Source organism: Loxodonta africana, chromosome 2 (genome assembly GCF_030014295.1).
Source record: "Loxodonta africana isolate mLoxAfr1 chromosome 2, mLoxAfr1.hap2, whole genome shotgun sequence".
NCBI classification, from domain to species: Eukaryota; Metazoa; Chordata; class Mammalia; order Proboscidea; family Elephantidae; genus Loxodonta; species Loxodonta africana.
Window position 1 is genome coordinate 188903776 of NC_087343.1, and position 25354 is coordinate 188929129.

The 25354-nt window shown below is 40.8% G+C and overlaps 1 protein-coding gene across 1 annotated transcript in view; it reads left to right on the top strand.

Annotated features, from left to right (window-relative positions):
* The window catches only part of GABRP (gamma-aminobutyric acid type A receptor subunit pi), a 33730-nt gene extending 16619 nt beyond the window's left edge, over positions 1-17111 (top strand). The window contains exons 7-10 of the mRNA XM_003404653.4: positions 5515-5652; positions 8392-8544; positions 9109-9296; positions 14364-17111. Of these exons, the coding sequence (XP_003404701.3) occupies positions 5515-5652; positions 8392-8544; positions 9109-9296; positions 14364-14666 (782 nt within the window). The 3' untranslated portion in view covers positions 14667-17111. The remainder of the gene's footprint in view (positions 1-5514; positions 5653-8391; positions 8545-9108; positions 9297-14363) is intronic.
* The last annotated feature ends 8243 nt before the right edge of the window (positions 17112-25354 follow it).

Consider the following 25354-nt stretch of genomic DNA (forward strand, 5'->3'; position numbering starts at 1 on the left):
GCCAAGCTCTTAACCGCTGCGCCACCAGGGCTCCACCCTCACCCTACCATGGATCAAATCAGCCATAGGTGGCTGTAGAAGTTGATGAAGAGGTCATGGACCTATTATCAATACCCCTTTTCATTTGTCAGCAAATACACTCAGGGCTACCCCTTTAGCTCTAGGGCTACCCTTTCAGCTCAAAGAGAATGCTCTGTGTTTACTAGAAAAGCTTCACTATCCATTGCAGAAGTAGAGACACTAGTAGGGAAAGACTTCTAGGAAGAGATGACAAAATGTATTATAGGATCTGAATCTACTCTTTCTTTGGTCTCCTTGACCAAACGAGTTTTCATTAAAAATAATAATAATAATATAACATTAATACACAGTAATAAAAGATATTCTTTTTCTAATACTATATCCTCCATTTATCCGTTGCTTACTACAAGCCAGGCACTGTACTAGGTGCCTATCAAACAGTCCTATGAGCTAGATATTGTTTTTTCCATTGTAAACCCACTGCCATTGAGTCGATTCTGACTCACATCAACCCCAAGTGTGTCAGAGTAGAGTTGTGCTCTGTAGGGTTTTCAAGGCTGTGACTTCCAGAAGTAGATCACTAGGCCTTTCTGCTAAGGTGCCTCTTATGGACTTGAATCTTAAATCTTTTAGTTGGCAGTGACTGTGTTAACCATTTGCACTACACAGGGACCCCTTACAGATAAAGAAATTGGGATTCACTTTGATTTCGACCTTTCCCAAAGGGACACAGTAAGCAGCAACACTGATACTTGAACACAGGGGCGTTGAGTTCCAAGTCTCGGGCCCTGCCTCTAACAGCCCTTCCCCTGGGCTGGAGAGTCACATAGGGATTTTGTTCCCCTGGGCTGATTTGTGACCTGAACTATACATTTTTCCTGAGTAGGCCATACAGGGCTTTTAAACAGTAATATGGGGATAATAAAAAGCTTTTAATAACTCCTTTCCAGTTTTTCCAGTGTCCATTTATTATCATCATTTTTCCCCAAATTTAGTAACCACATGATGCTTATTTGGGATTCCCTCCACTCTGCTAGAAAGTTAAATCGAATTACGGTGTGATTATCAGCGGTCCCAAACATATTCTTCTACCAGTTACTTTCCATTATGTAGGGCCAAGAACAGTGTATTTCCTTTTCTGTGTCTTAAAAATCATTTCTTCAAGGAAAGTCTTTTGCCTTATCCCAACACCTCAGTTCTACATACCAGTACCAGTTGCCCTTGGGTCAATTCATGGCAATCCCATGTGTATCAGAGTAGAACTGTGCTCCACAGGGTTTTCAATGGTTGATTTTGCAGAAGAAGATCATCAAGCCATTCTTCCAAGGTGTCTTTGAGTGGACTCAAACCTCCAACCTTTTGCTAGCAGCCAAGCATGTTAACCATTTGCACTCACTATCGTCGCCAGCTAGTGTGAATGACTAATTGAGTTCCCCCGACTGTCTATCCTCATTGCAATACTTCCATTTATCCATTCAGCAATTAAAGGACTATTATGTGTTAGACATGGTGGTAGATGTTTGGGATTCAAAGATAAAAACAACGTTCCAGTTCTCAAGCAGTCTACAGTCTAATGGAGGGGACAGAACTTTAAGTAATTATAATAGAAGAAATTATAACAATTAAAAGTAATGCTACTAGGGGAGCCTGGGGGATTCAGAGGCTTTCTAGGGGAAGTGTCACTTAAATGAGACATGGGGGATTACTAGGAGTTGGCCAAGAGGCCAAGGGGTGGGGCTCAGAATCTACTATGGCATGGAAACAAGAAAGAACACAGCAGAAGTGAGAAACTGCCAATACACAAAGCAGCCATGGACATTTATCACACAGCTGCTTCCATCTTTTAGAAGACGTTGGCTGATAAATATAAAGCTTGATACAGTAATGCCAGCAAATGAGCATTTATCTTGTCATCTGGGGATTCGCTCATGATGAAGAATGAGGATTTATTTTCCATTGATGTGTGTCAAATGAATTCCGGGGCGTTGTTGAGTAGCCTCCATTGTTCCTAAGTAAGCCATCCTGCGATAGGTGTCCTGGGAAAACAATGCTACAGACAGGATTTATTAAGGCACCAGGCATACAGGGGGACAAAAACCGGTTAAGAGCTGGAGACCAGTGGGGCCTCCTTACAATAATAAGAACGCAAGTGCTCCAACATCCGAGAACCACAATCATTATGAGACAGCAATCATTTTTCAGAGGTAGATGTTTAATTAGAGACTCAAACAGACAGGTTAATTATCTTATTGATTAAATGCATGCAAAACCTTCATGAAGCAATACGGCTATTGGGCAGCAGAATAAAACTTGAGGTTATCAAAAAGAGAACTCATTTTCAGTGCCACATGGAAAACGTAATTGCCCTTCATGTGTCATGGCTGTGCTCGTTTCAAATCCCAGGAGGGAGATTCTCCTGGAAACTTCAGTGCTCTGCTTGCACAAATCCCGTCCCCTGTGAGCAGAGAGGATGCTTTTGCCGAACGTTTATTAGCAGTTATTTGGGTACAGAAACCTCACCAAGGGGTTTGGTGTTTTTCTAGCCCCATCCCTACAAAAGATTTGATACCTTCGCACACTTGTTCATATCCATCCAGGGACAGAGCAGTGATAATGCGATGGTTGTGACTGTTTACTGGTCGTAAAACCCAAGTGCCCAAGCAGGGACTTTCCTGCTCACTGTTATAAAAACCAGTTGCTGTTGAGCCAACTGTGACTTGTGGCAACCCATTGCATGTCAGAGTACTTGAAAGAGAATTGCTTGAGCCTTACTGTGCTCCAAAGGGTTTTCAGTGGCTGATTTTTCAGGAGATTGCCAGGTGTTTCTTCTGAGACACCTCTCTGGTAGACTCAAATCTCTAACCTCTCCATTGGCAGTCAAGCACACTAACCATTGCACCACCTAAGGATTCCACTCACTTTTATAACTTTTTTTTTTTTTAATTTCTTTGGGATCCTAGACCTATTTGGACACCTAGCTTCAGTGCGTGTTGGGTGTTTCCAAGGAAAAGCCCATGGACACTCTTACCTGGAAATCCCCTAAGGGCTCATAAGTATACTTCTCTATGCCATGGAAGGAGAGACAACCCTGCTAGATACTGGCTTCCAGAAGCTAAGACTTAACAAAGCATTAGTCCCAACACTGGAATCCCATTTCCTAGCTGCCTTTGAAAATGAAAGCTGTATGGTTCCATGTCTAAGGTCATGGGTGCTGGAATCACTGGGGTTTTCCCATCACAAACTGTGACTTTGGGTAAGTAATTAACTTCTCTAGACCTCAGTTTCCTCATCAGTGAAGTGGAAAAAATAATAGTAACTAACAAAAAGAGTGGTTTTTAAAACAGTTTTAATGGGTATAATTTATATACTGTAAATTTCACTCATTTCAAGTGTACAATTTCAGTAAAATTTTAGTAAATTTACAGAGCTATGCCACCATTACCATTACTACAATCCAGTGATAGAACGTTTCCATCACCCACCAAAAAATTCCCTCGTGCACATTGACAAACACTCTCCATTCCAACCACCAGCCCCAGGCAACCACTAATCTACTTTCTGTCTCTACAGATTTGCCTATTCTGGACATTCCACATCAATGAAATCATACAATATGTGGCCCTTGGTGACTGGCCTCTTTCACTTAGCGTAATGTTTCTGAGGCTTATCCATTCTGTAGCATGTATCAATACCTCATTCTTTTTATTGCTGAGTAGTATTCCTTTGTGTGAATATTTATCTATCACATTTTATCTATCCATTCACCAGTTAATGGACATTTGGCTTGTTTCCACCTTTTGGCTATTATGTATAATGTTGCAATGAACATTTATGCACAAGTCTTTGTGTGGAATATGATTTTATTTTCCCTGGGCAGATTCGTAGGAGTAGAATGCCAGGTTACATGGTAAACTTATATTGAAGTTTTTAAGAAACTGCAAACTCTTTTCCAAAGTAGTAGTACCATTTTGCATTCCCACCAGCAATGTCTGACCCTTCCAGTTTTTCCACATGCTCACCATTTGGTAATCTCTGTCTTTTTTTATCATAGCCATTTTAACAGGGGTGAAGGGGTATCTCACTGTGGTTTTAAGGTGCTTTTCCCTAATGACTAATGATAGTGAGCATATATTTCTGTGCTTATTAACCATTCATATATCTTCCCAAAGAGATATTTTGAGGATTAAATGAGATGGTACTGTTATAAAGCACGTAGAAATGTAATTGTTCAGTAATGATAGATACTATTGAAATTACCATCGTGATCACCCCTAGGCTCTGGGACTAGACTTTACTGAGGTATAATACTCAGTAACGTATTTTCCTTGTTATCTTGAGCAAGTTACTTAACTTCTTTGCATCTGAGCATTTTCACCTATAAAATGGGTTAAGCATGTAGTTCCTGAATTCTAGGGCACATCATTGATTAATAACTTCTTAGGAAAAAAAAAAGTAAGCTCTACTTTAAACATGTAAATCATTTGTAAGGCCCATCCCCATTCAGAGAAGTGAAAAAAAAAAAGTCCATTTTAGAACTGAAAAAAATACAGAAATGTCTACCTTTCAAGTTTGTGACAACATCCCAAACAGAATGTGTCAACATTGTAACATGAATGTTTATATGGAGTCCTGGGGCACAGTGGTTAAGAGCTCAGCTGCTAACCAAAAGGCTGGCAGTTCGAATCCACCAACTGCTCTTTGGAAACCCTGTGTGGCAGTTCTACTCTGCCCTACGTGGGCCACCATGAGTCAGAATCAACTTGACGGCAATGGGTTTGGTTTGTTTTTTGTTGTTATTATTATCAGCTATACAAGATCGAATTGAAATTTATTAAAAAGCATATGTTTCACAGACATTAATAAAGTGGGTGCAGTAACTTTTTTGGCATCTATGCCAGTGTGGAAATACGAACAGACCAGTTCTGAAGTCCCTAAGAGCACTGTCAGAGCTGTTAGATGGTCCTGCAGAGTAGTATCTAGCATAGGCCTTTATGTGTTCAATAAATATCATTTAAATAATGCGGAAGGCCACTCATAGAGACTTGTCATCCACCAGGTCTATACAGTGCTTAACATAAGACCTGTTTTTAGCCACAGGCAAATAGTCCTGGCAGTTTGCTTCATTCTAAATAAACCAGTTGCCCTGGAGTTGGCTCTGACTCAGGGCAACCCCATGTGTGTCTGAATAGAACTGTGCTCCATTGGGTTTTCAATGACTGATTTTTTTCTGAAGTAGATCACCAGGATTTTCTTCCAAGGTGCCTCTGGGTGGACTTGAACCACCAACCTTCCGGTTAGCGGCCAAGCGCTTAACCATTTGCACCACCCAGAGACTCATTCTAAATAGACACTGCAATTATACTTGAGAAGCATACCCATTTTGGACATATCCCCATCAAGACAGAGCTCACGCTGTCCCCAGATCATAGCTTTTTCCAGACCAGCTCAGTCTGAGATGACTTTGCACTGACCGTGACACCCTTTTATTTGCAGGGGGGTATGATGGGAACGACGTGGAGTTCAGGTGGCTGAGAGGGAATGACTCTGTGCGTGGGCTGGAAAACCTGCGGCTTGCTCAGTACACCATACAGCGGTATTTCACCTTAGTCACCTGGTCACAGCAGGAGACAGGTAACTTAGGACAAATTGTACAGAATGGAAATAACCAAACCAAAGTGGAGGGTAGCACTCTGAGTCGTAAATACCATCCCTTCTCCACTTCACTCCTTGCGGGTTCAGGGACTGCTCAGCAGGGCGGGGATGGACGAGTCGCGTTTGGGCTCAGCACTTGGACCTGTTCCACAGCCAGGATTGAAATAGTTCTTTGAAGAGCAGACCTCTGGGCCATCTCTGCAGCCGTGCACCATTACCTCCAAATATGTTGTCATGATTGCTCAAATTCCGCAGCTCCCCGATGCATAAAATCTGTTGATGTTTCTAACTGGAGAACTGGTTCTCTGCCACTGACAAAAAAAAAAAAAAAGAGAGAGAACAAAGTTCATAGGTGAAGACATCAGCTGTACCCAACAAGAGCACAAACAACCTATTTATTCTATGCTGGCAGGAAGGAATTACTTATTCACTTTACTGAAAGGGCTGGATCTCATAGTCTAGGAATTTTTAAATAGATGTTGTCAAAAAAAAACAACATGTGATTTTATAAATCAGCAGTGACATTTTCTTCTCAATGCCTTATAATCATATTAAGAACGCTTGTTTTCACAAATATTTGCACCCTGAAAAAACTGTTTTAATGGAGCCTGTTGTTGTTTGAAATCCTGGGGGTGTCGTGGTTAAGTGCTACAGCTGCTAACCAAAGGGTTGGCAGTTTGAATTCGCCAAGTGCTCTTCGGCAACTCTATGGGGCAGTTCCACTCTGTCCTATAGGGACGCTGTGAGTCGGAATCTACTCGATGGCACGGGGTTTGGTTCTGGTTTTGGTTGTTGTTAGTTGCCACTGAGTTGGCGCCAACTCGTGGTGACCTTATGTATAACAGAACAAAGTGTCCGGTCCTGAGCCATCCTCACAGTCACTGGCGTGTTTGAACACATTGCTGCGGCTGTTGTGTCTATCAGTCCACCTCATGGAGGGTTTCCCTCATTTTTGCTGACCCTGTTCTTTACCAAACATGATGTCCTTTTCTAGCAATTGGTCTTTCCTGATGATGTGTCCAAAGTAAGCAAGATAAAGCCTCGCCATCCTCGCTCCAAAGGAGCATTCTGGCAAAGTTATCTGTACAGCGAGATCATGACTCCATAAAAATTAGGAACTGAACACCATGCATAGAGAAACGACTGGAAAGAAAGAGGATTGTTCCTGATTTTCCTATTTTCTAAAACTTAAGTAAATAGCATATGTTATGTTTATAATGGATGATGTAATACATTTTTAAAAAAAATGTTCATAAACTGGGGTTATAGTTGTCATACTTTACCTAGATTCCCATTTTTAGTTCATGCAGAAATGGCTCCCGTTTTCAGGATTATTTAATTCTAGGTAGCACACACCTACTTCGGATACAAAACAGGGTCATTATTTAGTCAGATATTAATTCTAAGTGTTTTTTGAAACACAGACTTTCAAATCAAGGGGATAGTCCCCAGACAAGAGGGCCAAAGGCCTGTTTTTTAATCTTGCTTCTGCCATTAGCTAAGGGTCCTTTCACAAATTGCTTAAACTCCTCGTGCCTCAATTACAGCACCTATAAAGTACTATCATAAAAAAAAAATAGATATCATAAATACCACATCACATCATAAAAACCATGTATCCATAGATAAAGAAATATCTATGGGCCCCTAAAGAGTCCTGGTGGTGCAATTGTTAAGCCCTCTGCTGCTAACCAAAAAGCCTTCGGTTCAAAGCCTCCAGCGCCTCCATGAGAGTAACGACCTGCTCCTGTAAAGATTACATCCTAGTAAACCCTATGTGGCAGTTGTACTCTGTCATATAGGGTCGCTGTAAGCCTGAATTGACTGACAGCACACAACAATGGGGCCCCTAGATTCTGTTTTAGCCTAGCTTATTTTTTTTTTATTATCTCCCCAGTGATGCTTCTGTTGTTTTAGCTACTTAACAGTATCATTCGAAATTCCAGGATTTAATTGGGGGTGGGAGGTGCTCCCTTCCACTACCCTATCTTCCCCAACTCCAATCTGAGCCAGAGAACAATCTCTACACCCTTCTATCTGGCCTACCGCTGGCCGGTAATGTTCTCTCTGCCCTTTGCTCCCCTCCCTTTGATAGAGGCACAGCTTGGTACTCTAACCCATGGGTATATGTTTGGTGCTGTAGTAGCCTATTTGCCACACAGAATTCCATTAATGATAATTCCCTATTACTTACATTCCTTGTGTCTAGTATATATTGAATCATTTCCTAAGAATAACCCCGTAGGATTCTAAGGTACAATCTGAAATCATCAAAAATTAAATTAGATGCACTAGCATTTTGACATCAGACCTATTTTACAGCATTCTTGTAAAATGGACAACCACAGCTATCTTCATTCAGCAGGTATTTATTGAACAACTTCTTTGTGTCTGCAGAACTGAAAGATTCAGGGTCTGCCCCCAAGAAGCTCACAGCCTAGAGAGGTGGACATCCAGGAAACCAGCAGTTATAACGCTGTAGGCGTTCTAGAATAAAGAGAAGCATAAGAAGAAGATTATAAGTGAGGGGGCATTAAAACCCCTATAAATCCATTCTCAGCAACAGCAATTCCTTTTCTTGAAACCATAATGACACTTCTTGATTAACTGGAATATCCGATTACCTAGGTTTTGCAGAGGGCATAATGTGGCTATAGCTAAGCTAAACATCTGCCGTGTGAGCAGACATGATTTTGCATATCTTGTTTACCTTATCAGGAAATTACACACGATTAGTCTTGCAATTTGAGCTTCGAAGGAATGTCCTGTATTTCATTTTGGAAACCTATGTTCCCTCCACTTTTCTGGTGGTGTTATCCTGGGTTTCGTTTTGGATCTCCCTGGATTCAGTTCCTGCAAGAACCTGCATTGGTAAGCCACTCCAACAGGAGGTAGCTAAGAACTGGGTTAGCAGGTCCTTATTTATTTATTTCTTCTACTATTGCGCATTGATATTCACAGGTTAATTCCAGAAGTTGGTATCTTGAGAGATTCTTTGTGGGGGGAGAGGAGTGAGGGAGAGAAAGCAAAAAGGAGAAAAGGAAGCGGGGGGGAAGATACAGAGAGAGACAGAGACAGAAAGAGAGAGATGCAGAAGCGGAGAGAGAGGACAAAGAGAGAGAGAGAGACTATTTTAGGAGTAGCGCATTTTTAAACTTATGTTTTACAGTGACACAAAAAGGAGAAATGTGATTAGATGGCCTATTGTCAGTTATTTTGTATACTGAACATCCCCTCTCCAAGGAGAAGACAGAAGACAAAACATCTAGAAAACCACATAATTCATAACTGTAAATAATGAGCAAATAAACCCTGTTCCAGAAGGTCACAGATCTCTCAAAATGAGATATGTTCTGTTTTTCAGTCTTGTCCTGCCAATTCGTGAGTGGAAGGTTAAGTGACCAGTAATGTGGGAACATCTGCTTGTTTTCCCAGGTGTGACCACTGTGTTGTCAATGACCACACTGATGATCGGGTCCCGCACTTCTCTTCCCAACACCAACTGCTTCATAAAGGCCATCGATGTGTACCTGGGGATCTGCTTCAGCTTCGTGTTTGGGGCCCTACTGGAATATGCAGTTGCCCACTACAGCTCCTTACAACAGATGGCAGCCAAAGATAGGGTAAGAATTTTGAGGGCCCTATGGAATTTGTCAGTCACTTGTCCCATGTGCTGTTCTATAAAGATGAGCTGGACTTGGTTCTGCCCTCCAATGATCTACTTTGCTCCAGTTATGCTCAACCTTGTTTGAATGGAGGGGTATCTGAAGTCATGACATCCCTAGAAAGCATCTGCTCTTTTCACCAAATACAATGACATGTTAATATGTTTAATTTTCCAACAGAAAATCACTGTTACAAGTATGCAACATAAAATCACAACCACAAAAACAAGCACCCAAGAAAAACCCAAAAACAAACCAAATATGATCAGCTGTTTACAAGTTTCAGATTAATATATATTTACTATTGAATCCTTTTTGCATTCTTGTATTTTTAAATCTTACAGGTAATGGTTTACTGAAAAACATCTGAAAAAAATCGTTGCTGTTCTTATTAGGTGCAGTGGAGTTGATTCTCACTCATAGTGACCCTACATACAACAGAACGAAACACTGCGTGGTCCTGCTGCAGCCTCACAATTGTCGCTGTGTTTGAGCCCATTGTTGCAGCCACTGTGTCAGTCCCCCTCACTGAGGGTTTTTCCCTTTTTCACTGACCTACTCTACCAAGCATGATATTCTTCTCCAGGGACTGGTCCCTCCTGATAACATGCCCAGAGTAAGTGAGATGAAGTCCTCCCATCCTCACTTCTAAGGGGCATTCTGGCTATATGTCTACCAAGACAGATTTGTTCATTCTTCTGGCAGTCCACGGTGTATTCAATTTTCTTCAACACCATAATTCAAATGCATCAATTCTTCTTCAGTCTTTCACATGCATATGAGGCAATTGAAAATACTGTGGCTTGGGGCAGAAGCACCTTAGTCCTCAAAAGTGACATCTTTGCTTTTTAACGCTTTAAAGAAGTCTTTTGCAGCAGATTTTCCCAGTGACGTGTCATTTGATTTCTTGACTGCTGCTTCCATGGACTTTGATTGTGGACTGAGGTAAAATGAAATCCTTGACACCTTCAGTATTTTCTCCATTTGTCATGATGTTGCTTAATTGGTCCAGTTGTGAGAATTTTTGTTTTCTTTATGTTGAGGTATAATCCGTACCGAAAGCTGTAGTCTTTGATCTTCATTAGTAAGTGCTTCGAGTCCTCTTCACTTTCAGCAAGCAAGGTTGTATCATCTGTATATTGCACCTTGTTAATAAGCCTTCCTCCAATCCTGATGCCACATTCTTCTTCATATAGTCCAGCTTCTCAGATTATTTGCTCAGCATACAAATTGAATAAGTATGGTGGAAGGATACAACCCTAATGCACACCATTCATGATTTTAAACCATAAAGTGTCCCTTTGTTCTGTTCGAATGACTTCCTCTTGGTCTATGTACAGTTGCCACAAGAGCACAATTAAGTTTCTATAATTCCTATCCTTTGCAATGACATTCATAATTTTTTATGACCCACACAGTCAAATGCCTTTGCATAGTTAATAAAACACAGGTAAACATTTTTCTAGGGTTCTTTGTTTTTAACCAAGATCCATCTGATATCAGCAATGATACCCTTCATTCCATGTCCTCTTCTGAATCCAACTTGAGTTTCTGGTAGTTCCCTGTTGATGTACTGCTGCAACTGTTTTTGAATGATCTTCATCAAAATTTTACTTGTGTGTGATATTGATGATACCATTTGATAATTTCAGCATTCTGTCGGATCACCTTTCTTTGGAATGGGCACAAATACAGATCTCTTCCAATTGGTTGGACAGGTAGTTGTCTTCCAAATTTTTTGGCATAGACAAGTGAGCACTGTCTCTGTTTGTTGAGAGCACTGTCTCTGTTTGTTGAAACATCTCAACTGATATTCCATCAATTCCTGGAGTCTTGTTTTTTGCCAGCGCCTTCAGTGCATCTTGGATTTCTTTCAATACCATCAGTTCTTGATCATACGCTACCTCCTGAAATTCTTTTTGATACAGTTACTCTGGGTCCACTTTCTTTTGATGCTCCCTGCGTCCTTCAATATTTTGCCCATAGAATCCTTCAATATTGCAACTTGAGGCTTGAATTTTTTCTTCAGTTTTTTCAGCTTGAGAAATGTCAAGCATGTTCTTCCCTTTTGGTTTTCTAACTGCAGGTCTTTGGACATTTCATTATAATACTTTACTTTGTCTTCTCGAGCTGCCCTTTTAAATCTTCTGTTCAGCTCTTTCATTTCATCATTTCTTCCATTTGCTTTAGCTACTCTAAAAAAATTGGATTGCAACAAATTTCTTGATTAGCACATTTTTCTGCTAATTGGGAAAGACGGTTTATCAGTGGAACACCCTGATCCAGAAATCAGAATAATCATTAAAAAATATTATTTTTGAGCATTTACTGTGTCCTTCAGGACACAGTAACAAGCCCTTTGCAAATATTATATCATTTAAAATGGTCATAAAAACTCAGTAAGATTGTTATCTCTATTTCATAGTTTTGGAATCTGAGGAGCAGGAGGGTGACTTACCCCAGAGGACACAGACAGTAAGATGTAGAGCTAAATCTGGTTTATTCGAAAGCCTGTTATTCCACTTGCAGTGGGTAATGGGCAACAGGCCATGCTCTCTCTTCACCATTACTCTTTACAGGTCCAAAGGTCCGTGGGACTCTTTGGAAGCCCAATTTGAGAGGCAACTAAAGCTCATGCTAAAAAGCCAAGAGTATGGTAGGGATCCAACACAGAAGAAGAAGAAAAAAAAAAAAAAAAAAAGACACAGAAGAGGCACCTACTTTTAGCAAAGTACTAGAACTCCAGAGGGTCTAAAGAGAGAAAATGAGGAACCGGAGTATTCCAAAGACCCAGTGGCCTTTTCCTTATGCTTGACTATTGTGAACAACTTTTGATAGCCATGTCAGCTGTAACTGATCATCATGTACTGACCAAAGAAGAATATGAATTCCATTTATCTTACTCCCTATGGGCTTTGAAGGAACAATGGTTGATTACAAAAAATATATATGAATTTTCTAGATTGACCAAAAGGGCTTGAGAATTCCTGATATCCCCCAGAAAAACCTAATAGTGCTATAGAGCTCTATAGAACCTATAGAGCTTTGTGTGTGACAATAGCTGCATTATGGATGGAGCACTTGTTGTGTCCTAAACACCTTATCAACATCTTATTTAGTCCACCAGCATCCCTAACAGATAGATAAAAATTTTTTTCAGCTTTTCTTTTTTTTTTTATTTCACTTTAGATGAAGTTTTACGGAACAAGCTAGTTTCTCATCAAACAGTACACACATTGTTCTATGACATTGGCTAACAACCCCCTGACATGTCAACACTCTCCCTTCTAAACACTGGGTTCCCTATTACCAGCTTTTCTGTTCCCTCCTGCCTTTCAGTCTCAGCCCCAGGGCTGGTGCGCCCCTTTAGTCTTGTTTTGTTCCATGGGACTGTTCAGTCTTTGGCTGAAGGGTGAACCTCAGGAGTGACCTCATTACTGAGCTGAAAGGGTGTCCAGGGGCCATACTCTCAGCGTTTCTCCATTCTCACTCAGGCTAGCAAGTCTGGTCTTTCTTTTCGAGATAAAACCCAGACCCAGTGCTGTCGAGTTGATTCTGACTCATAGGAACCCTATAGGACAGGGTAGAACTGCCCCATAGAGTTTACAAGGAGTGCCTGGCAGATTCGAACTGCCAGCCCTTTGATTAGCAACCGTAGCACTTAACCACTACGCCACCAGGGTTTCCTTCTTTTTGAGATAGATAACATTATTATCCCAGTTTTACTACTGAGGAATGCCACTCAAAGAGAGGAGGAAGCTTATCCAATACCCCACACCTAGTTGATAGCCTGTCCAAGGATGCAAACCCCACTCTCTCTGACTTCTCTAAACATCCCACATGCTGTGTTAGAGCACCATATTGGAGAATGACGATGCCCTGGAATTACAAGGGGCATCACTGTTTTGGTTTGTGTGGCAAGATCTTAAAACGCTCCTAATTTCTGTTATCTCTCATCATCAATTACCCTATCATTCTCCCTGGAACAGAATAGAATTCATCAAACACCTACTAAATGCTTTACATAGTTTATGACACTTAATCTGCCCATCAGCCTCATAAGGTAGGTATTAGTATCATCAACATTTTCCAGGCAAGGAAATCTATTCTTGAAAGGATTAATGTGTCTAAACTTTTACAATAGTGAGGGGCCCGAATGGGATTTGGAGCCAGGTCTGCTAACTTCAGAGTCTGAGCATTTGGCCATTATATGCTCTGCATGTGTAGAGTGGGCAATGGTTGTTCTTTCCAGTTTACATGTTGATGGCCTAGAGATGTCGTTATTGCCAGCCGGCCTCCAACTCAGTGACCCCATACACAACAGAACAAAACATCAGATCTTGCATCATCCTCTTGATTGGTTGGTGATTAGGACCATTGTGATCCATGGGGTTTTTTCATTGGTTGCTTTTTGAAAAGAGCCCTGGTAACACAGTGGTTAAGTGCTCAGCTGCTAAGTGAAAGGTCAGCAGTTCAAACCCACCAGAGACTCAATGGAAGAAAGATGTGGCAGTCTACTTCCATAAAGATTTATTGCCTCAGAAACCCTATGGGGTAAGTTCTACTCTATCCTATAGTGTTACTATGAGTCAGAATCAACTCCATGGCAATGGATTTGTTTTGTTTTGTTTTTTTTTGAAAGTAGATCGCCAGGCCTTTCTTCCTGCTCTTAGTCTAGAAGCCCTGCTGAAACCTTCATAACAACTTGCAAGCCTTCACTGACAGATGGGTTGTGGCTGTATATGAGGCACATTGGCCAGAAATTGAACCTGGGTCTCCCGCATGGAAGGCAAGAATTCTACCACTGAACCACCACTGCCGTGGACCTAGAGATGGGTACCTACAGGCAGGATAACAGGACTGCCAAGCCTGGCTTACCAGCCAGTTTCCAAGACACTAAATGCCACACCCTATTAAACCTAATTATTCAGTACTTAGGTCTCTAAACTTTTTGTTAGTTCATTATCCACTGATTTATTTTGCCGAATTAAGTCCTTGGAGCTAATTGCATTGTCTTTAAACTAGGGGACAGCTAAGGAAGTGGAAGAAGTCAATATTACTAACGTCATCAACAGCTCCATCTCCAGCTTTAAACGGAAGATCAGCTTTGCCAACATTGAAATCTCCAGTGATAAAGTCAACTATAGCGACCTGACAATGAAAACCAGTGACAAGTTCAAGTTTGTCTTCAGAGATAAAATGGGCAAGATTATCGACTGTTTCACAATTCAAAACCCCAGCAATGTTGATCGGTATTCCAAGCTTTTGTTTCCTTTGATTTTTATGCTGGCCAATGTATTTTATTGGGCATACTACCTGTATTTTTGAGACTCTAATCTTGAATTTTTTGCATGCTGCTGGTCTTCAACAGAACAAGGTAATGATGTTAATGTTACCCTAATCCAAATAGGCACCCTAACTCAATGGTGCTGCAAGTCACTAAAATAATATTTATTTCTCTGAAAAGAATTGACCTCAAACCATTATTCTAAGCTATGTAGAAGTCCTACCATTACAGGGTTTTGAGAAAGAAACATCAGCCCATTACTCTTTTAAGTTTTTGAAGGACATTCCTGCAGATCCCAAGACGATAAGCCCACTCAGGGTTGACTATGTGGTCAATGGCTCCCTGGTCTGCATTTTTGTCGTTGTTAGTTGCTGTGGAGTTGATTTCAACACACAGTGACCCCGTGTGTGCAGAGTAGAACTACACTCCATAGGGTTTTCAAGGTTGTGACCTTTTAGAAGCAGATGGCCAGGACTTTCTTCCAAGGCTTCTCTGCCTGGGCTTGAAATGCCAGCTTTTCAGCTGGTAATTGAGTGCTTCACCATTTGTGCCACACAGGAATTTTGGTCTGCATTTACCTCTCATATAAAAAATGAGAAGAAGACCATTACATGCATTAGGTAACCCTCAAGTGTTAGGGGTTGTTTCTAAATTAACGATACATGGTATTTACTAAATTTCTTCAGTGCTTATAAAATGCACTGCTGCCTATTTAGACAGTAACATCTTCTAGTTTTTGTTTTTTATTAAAATGAAATGTGAGCCTATGTCAGTTTACTGGAATTCACTGCACAGTTACTGATAACTCAACACCAAGGTGATTTTTCAATATATTATTTAATACCAAAGCAGAATTGTCCCCAAATTCCAAAAAGTCCTGCCGCCAAGAAATCAAATGCAAACAAAGAAAAATTTAGTGGATCAGTAATCTCAGTGGCATCACTAGGGGGGTGTGCGGGTGTGAACCACACCAGGTGACACTGTCAGAGGCAGTGACGCCAAACTGACTGTCTATAAAATTTGTGTGCCGTGTTCTAGCAGAAATTTGGTTTTTATAAAAATATCCTTGTAGTTAGTTATGACAGCAGAAACATTTTTCATAAGCCCAGCTTACACGTACCGATATAACTACAAGGCTACAACTCTATGCTCATTTACTTTCGAACCGTCTAATGCCTTCCAGTCAGAGCTGTCACTATTACCCAATTTCAGTGATTCTTCGAATAACGTTGTTTTCGTTGTTGCTGGTTGTTTTACAGTTGCTGATTCTGTCAAATGTTCTGGTGTTTTAGCTACAATATTGTAGTAATTAGTATTTGTGAACCTATAGCAATAACTTTTTTGAGAAGGAGGTAGTAATTAAAAGAAAAAATCAAAAAAGGCTTCTGCTTAGTTAGTAGTGATGTTGTAACTAATAATGTGGTAATTCAATGTAGAAAGGCTTTACAAAACCATTTTTTGTTAGTATCATATAATCTAACCTGACACAAAGACTTGCAGAACTGAGTCCATTTTCCAGCTGCCTTTATTCACATACTAGTGAGGTGCTAAAAACAGTAAGCTGACACATTCAGAGATTCAGAGAGTTCCCTGTCAATTCTACTGCACTGACCCTGAGCAACTCTTTTCCCCAACAGCAGATCCCTTGCATCCTTCCAAGAGGAGCTTCAATTCCTGTGCTGTAATGACCAGGAATGATGCTTGTTAGATAACCAGCTTCATTCCCCAGGAGCGAATGGCTTAGCTCAGTAAATTCAGCTTTGCTCAGATGCCAGCCTTCTAGCTGGACTCCTCTGAGTGGCTCATCATTGCGTGAGCAAGAGGATGTTGGCCCTGAGTTCTGAACTTTCTGAGTAACAATGGGACATGTTACAGAATCTACTTTCGGGCTGCAAATAAGGCATCTTCTCCAAGTTCAGCCAGCCTGATCTTGACATAAGAAGCACCAGTGTGTACCTTCCCCTGCTTATTGGCCAAGCTAAGCGAACAGTTGTATAACTGATGCTTTGCAACTGCACCAGGATAAAGGCTTCCGGTTCAGCCTCAATCGTTTTAAAGAACCTTGCCATCTCTAATTCTTTAGCTTCCTTTTCTAATAAATGCATGCCTTACCGCTCCTTTCAGGTAAACCATGGCTTTGGAAGGTTATTTCTCTTTCAACAGGCCAAGAAAATGGTAAGGTCCAATGCAGAAGAGGTGTTAGTAATCCCATATATCTACAGGCTCTTACTCTTTTTCCCATTACGATAGTTCTCATCATTCAGTTTCTATGAATTTGATCAGCTGGGTATTTAACAATAAAATGTTTTTAATGGGAATGGGGGAATTAAAAGAGGTGGAATATGACTGTAAGTTTAATTGTATTTATGACCTAAAAAAGAGAAAATTTAAAAGGAAATATTTTTGCTTTTAAATCCTATTCAAGCATTATGTGAACAAAACTGTAAAGATGTGAAACTGTGAAATAAATACACCAAATTAGCAAATCAATTGGTCATCTCTAGAATGAATGTTGTGTCTATCTGGAAAAAGGATACATCATAGTGCACAATGGGTTCATACTCTGCCACCTTCATGTTCCGCCATCCCAGACAGTGCACACACACTCTCCCTCCCCTCCCCGCCCCCGCCCCACTATTTCCTACCAAGGAAGATAAATACTAGTGACACAGTCAATTTTTTAATTGACCCCACAGCACTTCCCTTGCAATTAAACAGCTGGGCCTGGTGATGCTGAAAGATGCAATTCTAAGAAACTACCGCACATCCCCTTCTAAGTCTTCTTTATTATTCTGAAATTCTGTTTTGTTGTTGCATGATAGCTTTATAGTCTGAGAATACACTTTGGAAACAGTTTCTTCTTTAGCTTTGTATCACTCTGCATTTTATGCAGGTTCTCAGTAAAATATATCCTAATATTTTAGATCTGCCCCATGTATCCTACCTAAGTCAATCCCAGGATTATTCAACATACTGATTTATTGGATGAAAATATCAAGAATAGCCTCTTCAAATTTCCCAAAGACATGAAACTAGGTGTGGTTGGGAATATTCTAAGTCATAGATATATAATTTTAAATTATTTTGATATTGAGAATAAGCAGTCTTATCAATATAGGAACATATTTAATAACATGATAAAGGGTTAATTTCAAATGAAAGAGAAATGGAGAAATGAGCATAGCAGAAAAGAGCGTGAGATCGTAGTAGGCCACAAGCTCCAAATGAGTGGGCAATGGAGTACCAACAGGAGAAAAAGTACTGTATGGGTTTTCAGTGCCAGGAAAGTATAGTGACGATCTGTAATTAGGGGGAATTTGACATCCAGGCTTGAGACACAGTCTTTCTTCAATGCTGTGCAGTACACTTATATATACAGAGCAGCTCTTCTCAGCAGCTGGCCTTGTAGTAAAGACTTATCACTCTATAATATGTTTACACCAAAACTCCTTGCTCCCTTAAGACATATATATTCTTTAAATTGACTCTTAACAGATAAAGGAATTATACTCCTATATATGGTCAGCGTAATTTATGTTCTGTACCAATGATATTTAAAATGAGTGAAAGAACACTTAAATACACACTTCGTGTGTGTTTTGGATAATTAAAAATGAATATATTAAATACATATGATTTTCGTAAGTTTTGGAGTGAATATATATATGTGTCAGACTGCAGTATACTTGAGCTGAAAAACATTGAGTCCATTTTGTTTACCACACTTCTAAGAAGAGTATACAGACATAGTAAAAGAGTCTGAGAAAAATAACAGAAGTGATTAAAATAATGGAAAGCGGGACCAATAAGAAGAAGCTTTTGCACCTTGAAAATCAAGGCTAAGTGATAATGACTGTCATTATTAAGTTTGAGAAGGATTTTGTACAAGGAACATGCGGGTCCACTATTCACTTGAGTAAATGAACTGAATAAAAGTAAGCAGACATAAATGAACTTAAGAGAAAGCCTAATTATTTAGAAGGAAGAAAATGTACAAGTTGCATAACGAAATGTAGTTAAATAATCAAATGCTCAGGTAAGCTTCTAGTCTCCATCTGGAAATTTCCCTTGACAGCAAACAATCATCTCTCCTTTGGTTCTGCCATCTACCTGCCTGAAAGCAGATGGCTGTATTGTACCAGGTAATTTTGGGACACTGTAGATTGAGGGAGCCGCCTCTTGCTGCAGAAAATTCAAGTGTCATAAAAGCATTGCTAGCATAAAATGTATGCTGAGGAATATTCTTGGTTGCTCATGCGGTTGAACTCCAAAATTTTGGTTTCTTTTCAGAGACTTGAAGGGAAGTTGTATGATTCGCAGCCTTCAATGACTTGGATGTGGAATAGGGCTTGACCATCCTATCTCATTATATATAATTATGCCTTTCCAGAAGCTAGAGAAGAAGCAATCCCATTTGGAAAACAGGAAGGTAGAACAAAACATGAAAAGTGAATGGGCAGTGGATCTTGGTTCAATGTCTCTGTGATCTCTGAGGACATCTGCATCTACAAGCCAGCTATCTATTGTGCCCTAAACGCAGACTAGAGCCAAGGACTAGAAAGGTCTTGGAGACTGAGGTAGCCCATGCACTTTCTCATCAAGTCAGGGCAGGTGATTATATTGCTAAAATCCTCAAGGAACAGGATTTCATACTTCATCACCTGAATCTCCATTTTCATCTGGAATTTTCTCCTCCTGCCCAAAAGAGAAACACAGTTAACATGCTGTGCAGAAAACAGCAGGCCTGAGACCACTATCCTTAGAAAGGTCTGCTTGCAAGGTTGGTCCCTTGGCTGGCACCTGGGAACTTAGATTTCTGACTAATAAGAGTTGCTTACTATGCCTAAAGTATTCACACAAACAATGTGATTTATGCTGAACACTTGCTTTCCTTCTGGGAATGTGGAATTTTGGTACATGTTAGGCATAGTATGCCTATATAACCAGCTCCCCAACACAAATGCTGTACACTGAGTTTCTAATCTGCTTCTCTGGTAGACAACACTTCACACATGTTGTCACAATGCCATGTTGGAGGAATTAAGCACATCCTGTGTGACTCCATGGGGAGAGGACTCTTGGAAGCTTACACCTGGTTTCCTCCAAGCTTGCCCCATGAGCCTTTTCCCTTTGCTGATTTTGCTTTGCATTCTTTTGCTGTCAGGGGTGGATTATCCAATAAGCAAGGTAAGCATGGGTTTAACTAAAGATTAATAAGCAAGCACAAGTAAACCCATGCTTAGCTTGAGTGATGGTTAAGATTGTGTGTCACCTTGGCTGGGCCATGTTCTCGGTGTTTATATGTGATCATTCCCATGATTGAATCTGCTGTGAGTGGACAATTAGTTGAAAGAGAGTTTCCTTGGGGATGTGGCCTGCATCCAAATATAAGCAGACTTTCTGGCTTCTTTGCTTATTCTGGATCCTGCACTGCCTCCTGTTCATCTGACCTCCAGCTCTTGGGACTTGAGCTACCAACTTAACTGCAGATCTTGGAATTCGTCAGTCTTCACAGCCTGAGAGCAGGAGCCTGCTCTCTGACCTTCCAATCTTGGGTTCGCCAGCCCCTGTGGCTATGTGAATTGAGAGGAGCCTCTGTCCTGATACACAGACTTGGGACCTTTCAGCCTGTACGATCATGATGGCCATTTCCTTGATATAAATCTCTCTCTCTCTCTATACACACGCTTTACTGGTTTTGCTTCTCTAGAGAACCTAGCCTAAGACACCTTGCTTACTAAGTCATCTGCCTCTATCAGGGACTGTAAATTTGAAAAGAAGCTTTGATTCTATAGGAAGGTGCTGTGAGGTTGGGAGAGAGACAGATACTAGCCATACCAAGAAGTAGGATCTTTGATGTGGTGAAACGATGTGAAATTGTTCACTACATTAGTAAGTAAGCACAAGCAGGTCCATGTTTACATTGCTAATTGGATAATTCGTCCCTTTTTACTGTAATATATCATAGCCATGAGTATGACTATATGCCTAGTCCTGCGAGTCCGCTTAGCAAATCATCAAACCTGAGGGTGGTCTTGGGACCCCTGGAATCCATGTCTTGGAGCAGTGACTCCCATATCTGGTTGAGCATATGACTCACTGTTGGAGCTTTATAGACAAGATCCATGGGCCTCACCCCAGACCTGTGGACTCAAGATCTGTATTTCTCAAATCTCTCCAGATGTTTTTGATGTGTGGCCAGATGGGAAGACAGATGCCAAATGCCTTTGTGGAAAAGAGAAGGGCTGCATGAAAACTGCATTTTCTGAGAAGAATAATAACATAGTGTGTCTGCCACACGGAAGGCAAAAGTCCAAGTGAATATGACTATTGAATACAAATAATGTATAGAGCCTACAGTAAGCAAAATTTTCTCTTTGTCTCATTGTATCTTACAGTTTGGTGCAAAGAAGGAACAGGACAAATTCTATTTCTGATAGGGCCTAAAGGTGACACAAAGTCATCCACTGATAAATATGTGGTTGAAGAGTCAGGGAGATGTATGGGGATACAGCATGTAACCAGAGAGTTTGGCTTTTGCAATAGATAGAGGGGTCCACTGGTTTGAATGATGCTTCACAGGCAGTTCTCAAGGAGGTGCAGGGTATGGTCCCAAAGTCTCATTAAGAACTCTCATTAGAGTAACAAAGGGAGAGGGCTCAGCTGAGAAATATGAGAACATCATAGGGCATCTCCCAACTCCAACACCTTTCTCATTCTTACAGCCTCTTTCTCCCTGGCCTGCCAACTTATTCTACATCCACACTGAAGGCTGAGGCCTTACACGTTTAGCCAGAGTCTGAATTGTTGTGGTTATTTTTGTTAGCATCAAGTCAGCTCCGACTCATGGCAATCCCACATACAAGAAAACAAAACATTGCCCTGTCCTGCATCATCCTCACAATTGTTGGTGTGCTTGAGTCCATTATTGCAGTAACTGTGTATTTTGAGTTCCTTCCAACCTAGGAGGCTCATCTTCTAGCACTAAATCAGAGAATGTTTTATTGTGATCCATAGAGTTTTCTTAGGATGCCTTTTGGCAGTGGATCACCAGGCCTTTCTTCCTGGTCTGTCTTAGCCTGGTAGCTCTGCTGAAAACCATCCACCACGGGTGAGCTTGTTGGTATTTGAAATACCAGTGGCATTGCTTCCAGCATGGCAGCAACACATGAGACAACATAGAATGACAAATTGACAGACACGTGGTAGAGAATCTAAATTACATTATACTGGACTTCTGGCCAACAAGGCACCATAGACAGAAGCACCACACTTTCCCTCCTCAGCAAAGACCTCAAAAACTAAGTAAAACAGAGACAAACGTCATTCTTGCAATCTGAAGTGTCAAATGAAAAGATAAAGAACTCAGCCAAGCACCAAATGGAATAAGAAACTGACAGAGGACAGTGAGGAGAGATAACCTGGTGAAGACTCCATCAGCTAAGGCAGCACAGATCCACCATCTTGGACTCCTGTCAGGGATCGGCAGACAGGGAGCACAGGAAAGCAGCTTTGCAGAATTCCCAGCAGGAGACAGAGCACCCAGTAACCAGCGATACAAGCTTTCCCACCCTGCTGCGCTACCTCCTGACTGGCTGCAGTGGCTCGGCTGGCCGGGAAGTGCAATGTCCATGCTGCGTGGATTTGCCCCACTAACGTCAGAGATTGGCAGACAGGAGTAGGAGAAAGCAGCTTCCTGAAGTTCCCAGCAGGAGACAGAGCACCCCGGTAACAAGCGAGTGATATACACGCTTTCCCACCTCCCTTCTTCCCCCTCCCCCCTTAGCCTCCTCTGCTTCCTGCCAGCTGCAGTCTTTTGGCTGGGAGGCAAATGCTTTGACCTCAGGCTGCTTGGATTCACCCTGCCCACACTGGCCAGGCCCCTGAGCTGGCATTGGTTCTTTCCATCTCTTTTGGTTTCTTCTGTGCCTCCTACCACCTCCCCCTCCTCTCTCTGGAACACCTGGCCCCATATGCCATCTTTGCTTCTTCCTGAAAGGCTGCGAAGCCATGCTCAGCTGGGGAATCATTCCCCCAGCCCCCGACACCACGCTCGTGGGATCCCTGGGGCTTTTTTTTTTTTTCCTTGTTTTGCTTTGTTCTGTTTTGTTTGGCTTTGTTTGCTTTCTTTTTCTTTTCACAGCTTGGGAGCCCCTTCTAGCCAGGCTGCACTGCATGGCTTAGGAGCCACTCCCCGAATCTGTGCAGCCACGTAGGTGGGATCCCTGCAGGCATTTCTTTCTTTTTTTTTTTTTCCTCCTCTTTCTTTCTTCCTTTTTTTTTTTCTTTTCTCTCTCTTTTCCCCTTTCTGTCTTTCTCCATTTCTCAAGTCTCATCTCTCTATGCTTACCTTTTTTTCCTGTCTCCTGAATACCTGGTGCCTACATGCACCGTGCACTGAGCATCACAGCCCCGAGCAGCACAGGAACAGCCTACTGGAACCTGCTCAGCACTGATTCCTGTCACCTTGTTGGCCCTAGTACATGCCACAAACAACCCATTCCAGCCTGTCCCCTTCAACTGGATCTGCCCTGCTGCACCATAGGTAAATGACTGGCCTGTCCATTGGACAAGGAGGTGAAAAGTACTGTGACTACAGATGAGCAAACAACAAAGAATGAACAGCCTTCCTGCTCAGACATAACCAAATAAAACAAAAAAGCGGGATGAAACAAACAAATCTACTATCAAGAAATGAAGACAATAACTACTGAATGTCTCGAAGACAGCAGACAATATCACAACATGTTTTAATAAAGGACATGATGGTTCCAGTAGGTGTCCAAAATAAAATGCCAGATGACTTTCCAGTAGAAGAAAAGGCACTAGAAATACCTGATAGGGAACTCAAATCTCTGATATTCAGAGCAATCCAAGACTTAAAGCAAAAAGCAGACAAAAATGAGGAAAAAATAGACAAATTTATGAAAAAGGCAAATTCATGGAAAATACAGACAAAAAAATTGAACAGTTCAGGAAAATAATACAGTAACAAAATGCCAAAATAAATTCACAACTAGAAATCATTCAAAAACAACAGTCAGAAATCCAAAAGATAAAAAACAAGATTTCAGAAATGGACAGTGTCATAGGAGGGCTGAGGAGCAGGTTTGAAAAAAATGGAAGACAGAATCAGTGAAACTGAAAACACTTGAATACAACTCTGTTTAAGGAAAAATCAGAAAAAAGAACAAGAAAAATATGAAGAAACCCTGAGAATTACGTGGGATACAGTCAAAAGCAAAAATTTGCAAGTGATCTGAGTTCCAGAACAGATAGAGAAAATGGAAAATACAGACAGGACCATTGAAGAATTGCTGACAGAAAACTTCTCTAATATCATGAATGATGAAAAGCCGACCATCCAAGAAGCTCAATGAACTCCATATAGGACAGACCCCAAAAGAAAAACACCAAGGCAATCAATTACATGGAAGCGGAATAACACCCTGCTTAAAAACCACTGGGTAATAGAAAGCAAAGGTGGAATCAAAAAGTCCCTAGAACAAAATGAGAATGAAAACACATCATACCAAAACCTTTGGGACACAGCAAAGGCAGTCCTCAGAGCTCAACTTATAGCACTGGATGCACACATCAAAAAAGAAGGGACAAAATCACACTCACTGAAATGAAAGGCGAAGGAAAAATCTTGCGAGCACCTCGATAAAAACAGAAAGTCACATACAGAGGGGAAACAATAAGACTAAGCCCTGATTATTCAGCAGAAACCACGCAGGCAAGAAGGCAATGGAATGACATACATAAAACCTTGAAAGAAAAAAATTGCCAATGAAGAATGATATATTCTGCAAAACTTTCATTCCAATATGATGGTGAAATTAGGACATTTCCAGATAAACAGAAATCAAGGGAATTTGTAAAAACCAAACCAAGCCAATGAGAATTATCAAAGGGAGTCCTTCGACCTAAGAACAAACAACATCAGACCACAGCCTGAATCTAGGATGCAAGATTGTACCAGCCAGATATCAACCTAGGAAATGAACCCTCAAGGACTATCCAAAACCAAAACCATTGCAACAGAGAAGAAGAGAGGTTAATCTGTAAATACCAACAATGTCAGAACAATAAAAGAGGGAATAAATGTTTTAGGTATAGAACTTTCTAATGGAGAGAAAGGCAAGGCGTTATCAAGTAATAATAGCCTGGTTCAAACCTAGGAAGATAAGGGTAAATTTCAAGGTAAGCGCAAAGGAAGGTAACAAATCTACTCATCAAAATAAAATAAAAAAAAAAACATAAAAACGAAATCTACAAAAAAAAAAAGAAATGAAAAAGAAATCCACAAACAAAAGGAACTCAGCACAGGAGAGTAAGAGGAACAAAGAAAATGTTAGCACCACAGAAAAAACATTACAAAATGACAGCAATAAACTCACACCTATCAATAATTACACTGAATGTAAATGACCTAAATGCACCCATAAAGAGACACGGAGTGACAGAATGGATTTAAAAAAAAAAAGCCGAATCCATCAATATGTTATCTACAAGACACACCTTAAAAACAAAGACATAAATTTATTAAAAGTCAAAGGATGGAAAAAATATATCAAGCAAATAGCTACCAAAAAATAGCAGAAGTGGCAATACTAATCTCAGATGAGATAGACTTTAAAACAAAATTGACCATAAAAGGCAAAGAAGGGCACTATATAATGATTACAGGGACGATCCCTTATGAAGACTTAACCATAATAAACAT